This window comes from Musa acuminata, chromosome BXJ3-4, assembly GCF_036884655.1.
Source record: "Musa acuminata AAA Group cultivar baxijiao chromosome BXJ3-4, Cavendish_Baxijiao_AAA, whole genome shotgun sequence".
Taxonomy (NCBI): Eukaryota; Viridiplantae; Streptophyta; class Magnoliopsida; order Zingiberales; family Musaceae; genus Musa; species Musa acuminata.
In genome coordinates, this window is record NC_088352.1 from 5,282,814 (window position 1) to 5,294,582 (window position 11,769).

An 11,769-nucleotide genomic window follows, 5' to 3' on the forward strand; every position below is an offset into this window, starting at 1 on the left:
AGAATTCGATGCATAGAGATACTTTTTATATAAAGGACATAAATCCTAAATATTAGGAAATGAGTTTTCAAGGTTTTCTTAATGATGAAAAGAACAATAGAAGTTTTGATAATTGTAATTCATTTCCAAGGTTTCTTTTTTTCTTTTAAGAATAGGGGTTGAATTACATTGGTTTTGAATAAAAATTAAAAATATATAATAATTTTTTTTTAAAAAGTGTAACTCATATCTAAAAAAAAAGTCTTCAAAATTTTAAAGAATCTTTTCTGATAATATGCAAGTGATTTTTAGTTCAAAGTGTTCTTTAATTCACCTTAGATTGGATAAAATTGAAAGAATAATATAAAACCATTTAATGGTTGAAATAAGTGAACATATACATTACAAAAACTTAAAAATAGTTATTTATTTTTTTAGTCATTCACAATATTTTCTGAAAATATAAGAATTTTTTAAATTGATATTTAACATGTATTGATTTATTTAATACTTTATTATTATTATTATTATATATTTTAATTTTATTTTAAATACATATATATTAGTATTATTTGATTTTTCTTGTTAGACCGATCTAATGTTAACTTAACCTATCCAATACCACGCTTCATTTAGATTTGATTCGAAAGGGAGGAAAGAAAGAAAGAAAACAAAAACAAAAAACAAAAAACAAAAAACAGAAGTAGAATTCTCTTTGCGGGGAAAAAAGAGATTAAAAAACAGGACTATTTTAGGAAAGGTTTTGGTCGTAATAACTAAGTATCATATAATGCATGCTGTGAGGCATCTATTCGTAGTCTTCAACTGTAGTGGCGTGTGGGCGTGTCGCGACTTACGAAGCTTTCGCAGGGGTATAACTTGGAACGAGCCTTCCTGGAAAAAGAAGGCGAGGTATACCTGAGTCCGGTTTCATTCCCTCTGCCTCCCCCAGAAGACAGCTTCCTTTTCTTGGAGCGCCTCGCAGGACCCCTGCTCCTCGGGAGAAGCTGTCGCTACAAAGAGCCAAAGAAACAACGAAGTTTCTCTATCCAGAAGGAATACGAGACTTGGCATACCGCGGTTTTCTGAAGGTCTACCGGAAAACACTTGGTTTTTGTTTGCTCCAGATTAACTGTTGATCCCTTTCTCGTTCCCACACTACCTTAGTTGCATGCGTAGATCCGATTGAGCTCCCGCGCATGAGCTATTCTGTCTTAGAACTGCTTGTTTCTCGTTAAACGATGGCATCTTTGTGTTGTGTGATAGGCTGCCACCTCGTCGATGACTTCTCCTCTCCGAGTTTTATTCAAGGACGCGAGGTGCGGATTTCACTTCTCTTTAGGAACTTCCGCCGATATTTCAACTCGTTGGATTCCGTCTTATCGGTTGTCTGTTCTTGGTTATCAATGCACGACACAGGCATGCTTTTAGATTGGATGAGCTTGGGATGGAGATCATGAGGATCGCCTTCCCTGCGGCACTTGCGCTGATGGCTGATCCCGTTGCATCTCTAATCGATACTGCCTTCATTGGTCACATTGGTCAGTTCGAGCTTTCGTTTATGTCATTTCATCGAGATTTGCCCCGTCTTTTCATGCTGTAATTTTAGTGTGTATTTGTCTTAGCGCGGAAATCTACAGGTCAGTGTTTTTCTTGTCAATAATTTCTTTCTTCTTTACTTCGATATCTGTTGTGTCATTTTCTTTCTTCTTCTCTACTTCGATAGCAGCGGCAACGGATGGCTATATGATTTCTGAGAAAACAATAACAAAAATAGTCCTAAAACAGATGCAAAAGAGAAATTAAAGAGTAAAGGAAGATGATAAATTGTACCTTTGTTTAAAGGTTTTGGAAGGCTTGTAAGAATGTGTCGCAAGTATGTATCTGTGGGGAGAGGAGGGAAGCCAGAAGAAAGTAGACAAAAAGAGAAACGCGGGCTAGAAAAGAAAAAAGTGTGGACTAAAAAATATGTGTATCTTTCCTTCAATTGCTTAATAATCGTGGTAAGATATTTATGTGCATCTTTTCTTGTCATTCCTTAATAATTGTGGTCTATATATATATATAGAAAATTTATGCTTATAGATTGTCCTCTCACTATTTATGCTTGTCGAGATTCCCTGACTCAACATAATGTCAACCCTTATAAGCACCTCTTGAGCCATAAGTGGATGGGGGGTTTAATACCTTTAGTTTACTCGAGTTTACAAAATGAGTAAAAGTTAAGTTGGTTGCATCCATGAGAAACAAGTTATGAACTCTATGTTGAGGAACCTCATCACCCACTTTGGGATCTTGTAATCAATAATCATTAACAGCATGATTTGGTTCAATAATACCAAAGAGCTTTTCCAATTCTATTTAATTTAGCTAAAGTTTAGTTTAGTGGCTCACCCGCATATTAGTGACATGGCTAAGGTGACTAACTAGACTATCCTCGAGGGACTACAAAAATAGGTTATCAATACTAATGACACTTGGATAGGTGAGCTACTTAGCATCTTACAAGCTTCCCAAACAATTATCAAGACCAGTTCGAGAGAGTCTCCATTTAGCCTAGCTTTTGATACTCAGGTTATTTTACCACTCGAGATCATTTTTTCGATACCTTAGATCAATAATTTCGATAAGGTAGTTTTCGAGGAAGAACTTCAAGTCGACCTCAACTTGATTAGCGAGGTCATAATCAAGGCATACCTAAGGATGCTAAGGTATAAGAAGGCAATATTCAAGACTCTACAAGAGGTGCTCACCCTTCAAATTGGAGTTAACAACCTAGTCCTTCGTGAGGCCAAGGTCAAGGTCAATGACTCGACTCATTCCTAAGAAAAGCTAAAACATATTAACTCAATATAGCTAGAGGAATCGTACTCTCCCAAACATGACATATTATAAATCTAAGACACGTCTCAATGATAAGGTGTCACGCAACTTAATATCAAGCGAGCAAGCATCTTGGATATCGAGTGTAATAAAAAAAATTGACACAAGCTATAAAAATAAAGTTTCATTAATCAAAGCAAAGATTATACTATACTATACTCCCAAAATGAGACATCGATATATAAAAAACAAATAAAACTAAAAGACCAGATTTGACAGTTAGGTCTATGGACTCAAACTGCAAATTGATCAAGATTGTTACTGAAGGAGTCCTTGAGTGCTATTGGTCTTTCTCATATATATATATAAGAGTTATCTTGTTCTTCAGTTTGTGCTATATGGTTCTTCTGACCTCTTAGTTATAAGAGAATTGGTTGGTTGATACCGTCCAAAATATCTCCATAGTCTCAACTGATGATCAGTGCAAACAACATTCGTGCTGTTTGTTGTGTTTTTATGATGTAATTATGTCCATGAGGATATTAAGTATTAAGTTCACATTTTCGTCAATCTTTTTACAGGTCCAGTGGAGCTTGCAGCTGTAGGCGTGTCTATTGCAGTGTTCAATCAAGTATCAAGAATTGCTATCTTTCCTATTGTCAGTGTCACGACATCCTTTGTTGCTGAGGAAGATGCCACCAGCAAAATAGCAAGTGGAGATCCTGAAAGTGGAGAATGCCAGGGGTCTTTTTCTGAGGATAGTGAAATGAAAGAATTGATGCCTTGCACTGGTAGGTGATGTCAAGTGTTTGGTCTCTTCCGAATCATGCATCTTCTTGCTAAAATAGAACACAAAGTTTCACAAAATTTACATCAGAGTTACCTCAGGGTTGATGCATTGCCTACAATTTTATTTTCAGATCATGATGAACATGAGTATACCTCGCCTTTCTCATCGAATAAATCTGCTACTATGACTGAAGTTGAGGACCGCAAACGGATTCCATCTGCCTCTTCAGCATTAGTAGTTGGTGGTGTACTTGGTGTTCTCGAAACACTATTCCTGAATTTTGGAGCAAAACCCATTTTGATCTTTATGGGTGTGAAACATGTAAGCATCTGTTCTTCTCTTCTACAGGTTGCCTGCTTCATGACCAAGTTGTCATCTTTTCATTGATTGGTTTTAAGATGGCAAAAAATCATGATAGCCTTGAAAACTTTGCCAGCAAGTTAGTATTTATTCTCATCAAGATGGAATGTTGTCTATATGCGAATAATGGTTATTTATATAATTTTGGGCAACAAACTTCTATTTTTACATGATAATGGTGTATTGGTGTGACCACAAAATGTAGTAACAAAAACTATTTTGATTAACATAGTTAGAAACGGTCACTTAAAAATAAGGCTATGTACATTGACTCTCCTTAGATCTTGTAGTAACAAAAACTACTAGATATGCCCTTTTTAATTGTAATAGTCGAAAAGATTATTTAGATTTGTTCGGCTGCACCCACATTCCTTTTTTTTTTCTTTTTTACTATCGTGCATATGGGGTTTCTGTGGCAATGAACTCTATGTAATGGCTAAATCTAAGATAACTGGTTTATATATCCTACAGTTTAACACATATATATTGTTCTGTAGTGGAAATTGCTATCATGTTTTGAGGCAATACATTTTAATATCAATTAAACTTAATATAACTCCAGAATTGAATTGTTTAACAAGTCATTTAGATTCTTCTGATGAGAAAACCAAAAGAAATGACAGATCAGATAATTTAACTTCACTTTGACTTTAATTAATCAAATATGTCTCATAATATTTATGCCAAACTATCAAGGCAGGAAAGAGTATCTCTGAGCATCCATGTTATAGGACCATTCCAAATTACTCCATTTTTGTGCATGGAACACTTATAGATGAACTATAGTTATAAATGCTGAGACAAGTGAATCTTCGACCTGAATATTTTATAATTTCTTTGGATTGATAGAATTTGTGCCCCACCATTTTTGAGAGAATATTATATATATGTGTTATATGCACACACACTAAAAATTCACTGATTCTGTCATTCTGAGCAATTGCCTAAAAAATGAATGCTTAAAGGGAAAACATGAAACTCACAGTTGTTTCCAACATATTAATTGTGAATGCAGTCATTGTACTGATCTAGAATGGGCTTATTGTATACTCGGACATAAAGGACTGGAAAAGTTTATCCTCGTGAATGAGCAGTGACATCTGATGGAAAAATCATATATCATGAAGATTCCCATAATATAGTTGGAAACAACAGTTGAGTTGGAGTTATCCATGGTTGAGGCTCTGAAAAAGTCTGATAAATTCTGTTTTATTAGTTCTAATTTCTAACATCATATATCTCGAGATATGTAGTTTTTATGCATGACTTAGCGATACTCCATTGTAAACTTTATTGTTATTATTATTATTATTATTATTATTATTTTTATATGCTGATGCTTTTGCATTTCATTCCAAATTTATTTGATAAGAACTGTGCCTATACAATAACAGTGCATATTTGTTGATAGGATTCCCCTATGTTGACACCAGCATGTGAGTACTTAACATTGCGATCTCTTGGCGCCCCTGCTGTTCTATTGTCTTTGGCTATGCAAGGAGTTTTTCGTGGAATCAGGGACACAGAAACTCCTCTTTATGCCACTGGTATGACAACTTATAAGTAGGTTTGGTTGTGCTATAACTTATAAATGTCTTGCTCATGGTTTATATGGATGTTCATTGATGCTTAAAATAAATTCTCACCACTGTGAAACCTGTCTCACAATTGATCATAACAAATTTGGTTTAATTTTTCATGATCAATGGATATCACAAGTATAAGGCAAGCCCATAAAAAAATTATTCATGCATTCATAATCGTCATTTGGTGTGAAGCAGCTGATTTTTGGCATTCATTATTTCGGCAAACTACTAGTTCTGTAAAGAAATATATTGCTGGAACTTCTCAGCTGTTAGTTTTGTTTCTTGAATGATCAACTAATATTGTGTCTTCTTGACTGACCCAGTGGCTGGAGATGCAGCCAATATAATCTTGGATCCAATATTCATATTCTTGTTTCGATTAGGCGTTGGTGGTGCCGCGATTGCTCATGTTATTTCTCAGTAAGTACCATCTTGTTGCTCTCTACACTTGTGCAGAGTGCTGGTAAGTTTACCCAGCATCCTCTGTCATCGAAGAAACATTAATATCATCCTTTTTTTTATTTCATTATATTCTGCAGATACTTAATTGCATTCATGCTTTTGTGGAAATTACTGAGACAAGTCGATGTCTTGCCTCCCAGTATCAAAAATCTGCAGTTTGGTCGGTTCCTAAGAGATGGTAAGTAGTTCCTTGAATAAACATATCATGTTTAATATCATACTTTTCTTTATGTATCCTGTACATTTGTCAACTGTATCTCTAAAGCCACTGCTGGCTATCTTGTGTCTTTTTTCTGCTACACAAAAGAAATCAGTGGCACTTGTTTCAGTAGAAAGCCGCATTTAAGGAATAGTGAGATCATGCATTTCACATACGTGAATTAGTATCTTTTCTGCCATGATTTGGTTGCTTCTTAGAATTTGACTTATACTTTGCCTAGGCAGGATGTCAAATAAGTAATTAGCATGATATGCTGCTTCCTTTAGGATGTTGAAGGCTCCGAGATGTCAATTTATTCCTGTCCATACTATTGATGTTTTCAGAGCTGCAAGATATTAATCTGTGCTGGTTTCAGGTCTTCTATTGCTTGTACGGGTGATCGCTGTGACGTTCTGTGTGACACTAGCAGCATCGATGGCTGCACGTCAGGGATCAGTCCCTATGGCTGCATTCCAGATATGTTTGCAGATTTGGTTGGCGACTTCTCTTCTTGCTGATGGCTTGGCGGTTGCTGGACAGGTTAGGAAGCAATTGCTTGCTTGATTGTTTTATGGCAATTCCTTATGTCAGATGGCAATAAGAATAGAGTTGGTAATCCTACTTCTATCTACTTTCATGTAACGTTATTGATAACAATTATGATAGTGTTTTCATGAAAAACACATCACAATATATTATTGACTGGTAGCAAGTCAGATCACATATTTCAAAATGGGATAAAACACTAATTTATAGTACACTCACATTGATGTTATAGGATCATTATGGTACCTTCTATTTAATCCTTGGCATGGTCATTAACCCCAACACTCATTTTCGTTTCTGCAAACACAGTATGTCCACTGTCACTGATATGCATCGCACCTTTTGTTTCCTCTTCATAAAGATAATACATGTTTCAGATGCACCAATGACATGTTCCTCTTGAGCCAAAACACAAACTAGAAGAACCAGTTGATGTCATGTCCTATCAGATCTTTTCACCATATTTTCTGGAAGAACACACCGATAAAGCAACTTGTGGATCATTGCATAACTTAACATGAAGGCTTCCGGTCTGCTATCTAAGATAACTTGGCAGATTACTGCACCAATTATGTACCTTCAAAGCATATTAGTCCCTCGTGCTCATTCCAGTGTAAGTTGAGATATGTCAGGAACTTTGCAGGCAATACTTGCTAGTGCATTTGCCAGAAGGGATCATTCTGGGGCAACATCTGCTGCTTCACGTGTTCTTCAAGTATATTTTCCAATCAATAATTAAATTGATCTCTGCCCTTGACGTTCATTAGTTACAATTTCATAGCAACAAAAAGACTAACCTGCACTAGCTTTGCAGTGGGGTATGGTTCTGGGGCTGTTGCTGTGCTTCATACTCGGAATTGGCTTACAGTTTGCATCGAAATTGTTCACCAAGGATGCCAAAGTGCTACAACTTGTTCACGTTGGAATCCCGGTATCTAAGTTGCACATTCTTGGAAGACATAAAAGAGTGTTCTTTTGCATTAGTTGTTGGTGCACTTGTTCTGAAGCTAACTACTCTGCTCCACCAAAAACAATAGTTACGAAAGAACTTTTTGATTCCATTCTCTACTTAATTCATGTTTATCTCTGTTCAGTTTGTGGCGCTTACTCAACCGATGAATGCCTTAGCCTTTGTATTCGACGGCATCAACTATGGAGCATCAGATTTTGCATACGCTGCGTATTCCATGGTATTTCAAATAGAATGATGATATTGGAAAACAGATAAATTTGCACTGTACTTGTCAATTTTCGAGTCCAACAAGATCTCATTATAAAACATCTCAGGTCCTGGTGGCAATAGTCAGCATTGTATTTTTGATCATCCTATCCTCTAGTCATGGTTTCGTCGGTATCTGGATAGCTCTAACGATCTACATGAGTTTGCGGATGTTGGCAGGTTTCTGGAGGTAATTCTTAGACGCTTTATGAATTTATTGGTCATGCTTTGACATGTTAGATCTCTGTATAAATTTGTATTATCAATCAGATAATCTCCACCTATATGTGCTCTGCAGTGCTGCATAAGCTATCTTAATTCTGCAACTTGAGTCAATTAAGTTGGTCTCACCTTTCCTCTATACATCTGTCAACGGCTGCATCATGTTAGCATACTAAGCATGATAATTAACTTCATGATGGTCTCTTATTTGGTTCATCACTGAACTTGAGCAGGAGTAAGTTATGCTTTTATACTGCTTAGTAAATTACTGCTGCAATGTTGGAGGAATGTTCATATCGGAACTTGCTTAGTCTCACCACAGGCATGTTAGAGAAATTTTCTCACACTTGAAAATTAAATCTTGCTTCATTTCAAGGAAATTTAGCAAAAAGGTGAAGTCAAGTGGCCACCTTCTTCAATCTTGAAAATGTTGAAGGTAAGGCAGGAAAAATCCATATTCTCTGAAGGAAACATGAAAACAGCACCTTTTTACATGGTAGGACTAGTAAAAGAGATCTACTTCAAGTTTTGTATGTATTACCAGTTCTGGAGAAAAAATATGAAGTCCAATATGTTTCCAAATGCCATGCAGTTTTCTTTATCAATCTTACATACTAAAAGAGATCTACTTCAAGTTTTGTATGTATTACCAGTTCTGGAGATAAAAATATGAAGTCCAACATGTTTCCAAATGCCATGCTGTTATCTACCAGATATAATATTGCACATTTGCACAGTTTTCCTTAGGTCTAACTTCAGATGATGAGCTCTGATGTTATAGCTTTCAGCATCAACCATTGCATGGTGCATGGCATGCTTAGATTTGTCCAGTGTTCTAATAAGATTCTTCAATTTCTACAGAATAGGGACAGGTACAGGACCATGGACCTTCCTTTGGAGTTGATCAGGCTTTCAATTCCTTTTTCTCCTGACAAAAGAGGGTGGAACACTGATTCAACAATTTAAGGTGCAATGTTTTTGTTGATCAAAGGGAAATACTACTCAAATGGAGCTCTCATTACTCAAGTAGCAATTCCTTTTGTTTACCTTACATTGCACATGGACCGACGTTGTGCCCCCCAAAAAATTGTAGCTCAGATCAAGATAGCTTACTCTTTTTTGTATAATTAATGAGTTGTATTATAGATCTTTAATGTACCAAATAATGAGACCTGAAATTCCAGCTATTTCACTATATTGATAGTTTGAGTTCAGAACACCCCTCTGAAAAGTAGACACAGAAAACAGAGAAAAAGAACTTGATCTCAGGTATCATTTAGATCACATGCACCTAATTAATTACACTTGTAAGTTCACATGTTTATTCCGCTACAGGCTGAATGCAATTCTTTACCCTATATAATTAAATGAATCAAAGGACTTAACAGAAACATGGACAGTGACCATAGTCGTCTCTTTGGAAAGCTCTATCAGAGCTACTTTACCAGATAAGTGCAAGGCTTTAAGAACCAAAACAAATCAGCTGAACTCCCTTCTTCAGTATCAGTATCAGCAGCAACAGCAGCAGCTCTGTTGCAATCTTCACCCTTTACAGGTAATCTTGCTGTCTTCTCCTCTTTGTCTTGCTCCATCTCCTGCTGGATCACCTTCTGCTGCTCAATCATTTCCAAAAGGTAATATTACTTACTCTTGCCATTGTGAAAATTAGAGGCCCAAGAATATCTACATGTAGTTTACACCATACAGTTCACCACATGCAGCAACCTGAGGTGGCAGAAGTATCATTCTATAGATCATGTTCTTCAAATTCTGTGCTTACTTGCATGCCCTCAGTGTTAACTTTTAGTAGATGGTTACAGAGGTTGTGACAACTTACCAGAGTTGCTGATTTCGGAGGCTTGTTGAGAGGGGATCTGCCTGTGGCAGTGGCCGTTGGATTCCTTGTACTGCGAATCGACGGTGAAGTGAACCGCTGCGGCGTTGGAGGATAAGCTCTTACTTCTTTGAGTGCTGTTGATTTCTCGATCTCAATCCTCACAGCCATTTTGCTGCTTTTCTTCACTGATGCATCGTCTTTCCTGCAGACAATCCTATGAGAAGAAGAGAACAGAAAAAAACAAATTGTATTTGGAAGATGAGCTCAATACTTGAAAATTACTTCGGAGTCAGTAGCTTCGTATCCTCTGCTTCGGGAACGATGTCGGCAACCTTCTTGACCTCCTTCTTGGTCTCTTCTGCTGGAGTCCTCCCGCGTCCGATCGCCATCTTCTTGATCTCGTGGTAGAACTCGGAGATCTGATTCAAGATATCCTTCCCGGAGAAAAGATTGCTGGCAGACAATGTGCTCTTCAGCCGGGGTTGGGCCTTCTTTTGCTTGGGTTCCTCCTTCTGCTCCTCGACCTTCTTCTCGGCGCTCGACTTGATCATCTCTTTCGCAGTGTTACACCTCTTCGGAGCACCGAGCGGGCGGCTTGGACGTTGCGGTGTCGACTGATTCGGGTCTTGGTTTTCAAGATCCTCTCTGAACTTCTTTGAAGCGGCGGCTTTTGGCTTGTGAGGAGATACCGGCAGCAATGGAGCAGCGATCCCTGCTCTTCTCTTCAGGTTGTTCTCGTCTCTAGAAGACCGAACCAATCAAAAGAAAAAGAAAACAAGCCGCTTTCACTCCAACATCATCGGAAGCAATCAAAAAACAAAGAATTCCACAGCAAGATCTGAGCTTTTGTTTAGATCAACATTTCATTACCTACGAGTGCCGTTCCTCTCACCGAGAGGCAGTCTCTCCGAGCTCGACCGCATCAGCTTCGCCTAGTTTCGTTCCAATCAACCGAACTTTAAGGAACAATCATACCGAAACATCTAAAGAAAAGGAAAAAAGGAAGAATCGGAGGATTCGCTCGAACCTTGGGGTTAGGTGTCGCCAAAAGCTTGAAATCTTCGGCGGTTTTCGGGTGCTTGCAATCTGGAAACAAAGAAAGAAAGAATGGAAATGTTCAAGAAGCTCGAGTTCTTGAGCTACGGAGAGGGAAAGGGAAGCGGTTCCTTGGGATAGTAACTGACGTACCTGGTCTGCAGAACCAGGCGTCGTCGTCTACGGGTGACGCGTCGGGAGCGGCGAGATCGAGCCACTTGGGGGCGTTGATGTTCTCGTAGGCCTCGTCGCGGACGGACCTCGACTCGATGTTCTTCCAGTCGATGTTGGCCGGCTCCATCCCTCGCTGTTCGACGGCTGCAATGAAGCGTGCGTTGAGAGAGGAAGGAACCGCTTCCAACCTGAAAGGAACGGGGAAGAGAGAAGCAGGGGATGGAGAGGCACGAGAAAGAACTCTCTAAACAAGAGAGTCGTTAATAAGGAGGGCTTTTGGGTTGCCTTGGAACCCTATCGAGTCCGTCGGAGTGGAACGTTGCTGCCGGTGCGAAGTTTTCGACCGTTGGAGATCTGGGTCCACTCGCGGGTCCCACCGTGACTTTTATTTATTGATTACTTTGCGGATCATCTGGGATCGGGCGTGCTGATCCAAAGCAAAATAATACACATTAAGTAGATTAGTTGATCATTGGAATATGATATCGAAATTTTAATTCACATCGATGTCCATCAGATCGAACGATCTCTCTTCTT

At 38.1% G+C, this 11,769-nt stretch overlaps 2 protein-coding genes across 4 annotated transcripts; one reads left to right on the forward strand and one right to left on the reverse strand.

Annotated features, from left to right (window-relative positions):
- Window positions 1-888: 888 nt before the first annotated feature.
- Window positions 889-9,381, forward strand: LOC135635676 (protein DETOXIFICATION 42-like). The gene is made up of 14 exons (XM_065146923.1): window positions 889-1,070; window positions 1,246-1,298; window positions 1,399-1,520; window positions 3,384-3,593; window positions 3,723-3,913; window positions 5,364-5,499; window positions 5,862-5,958; window positions 6,078-6,178; window positions 6,576-6,739; window positions 7,389-7,460; window positions 7,560-7,676; window positions 7,840-7,935; window positions 8,033-8,154; window positions 9,048-9,381. Exons 2-14 carry the CDS (start codon window positions 1,261-1,263, stop codon window positions 9,088-9,090), a joined length of 1,509 nt encoding a protein of 502 aa, XP_065002995.1. The 5' UTR covers window positions 889-1,070; window positions 1,246-1,260; the 3' UTR covers window positions 9,091-9,381.
- A 52-nt stretch (window positions 9,382-9,433) lies between these two features.
- On the reverse strand, window positions 9,434-11,492 carry LOC135582276 (uncharacterized). Of its 3 annotated transcripts, none has more exons than XM_065146921.1 (6): window positions 11,212-11,492; window positions 11,051-11,109; window positions 10,894-10,955; window positions 10,306-10,764; window positions 10,024-10,225; window positions 9,434-9,796 (listed from the first exon to the last, which is right to left on the reverse strand). In XM_065146921.1, exons 1-6 carry the CDS (start codon window positions 11,357-11,359, stop codon window positions 9,623-9,625), a joined length of 1,104 nt encoding a protein of 367 aa, XP_065002993.1. In that variant the 5' UTR covers window positions 11,360-11,492; the 3' UTR covers window positions 9,434-9,622. The 3 variants fall into 3 exon arrangements, with proteins under 3 accessions (XP_065002993.1, XP_065002992.1, XP_065002994.1); XM_065146920.1 differs by having other exon boundaries at window positions 9,434-9,799; window positions 11,212-11,487; XM_065146922.1 differs by having other exon boundaries at window positions 9,780-9,911; window positions 11,212-11,490.
- Between the last annotated feature and the right edge of the window lie 277 nt (window positions 11,493-11,769).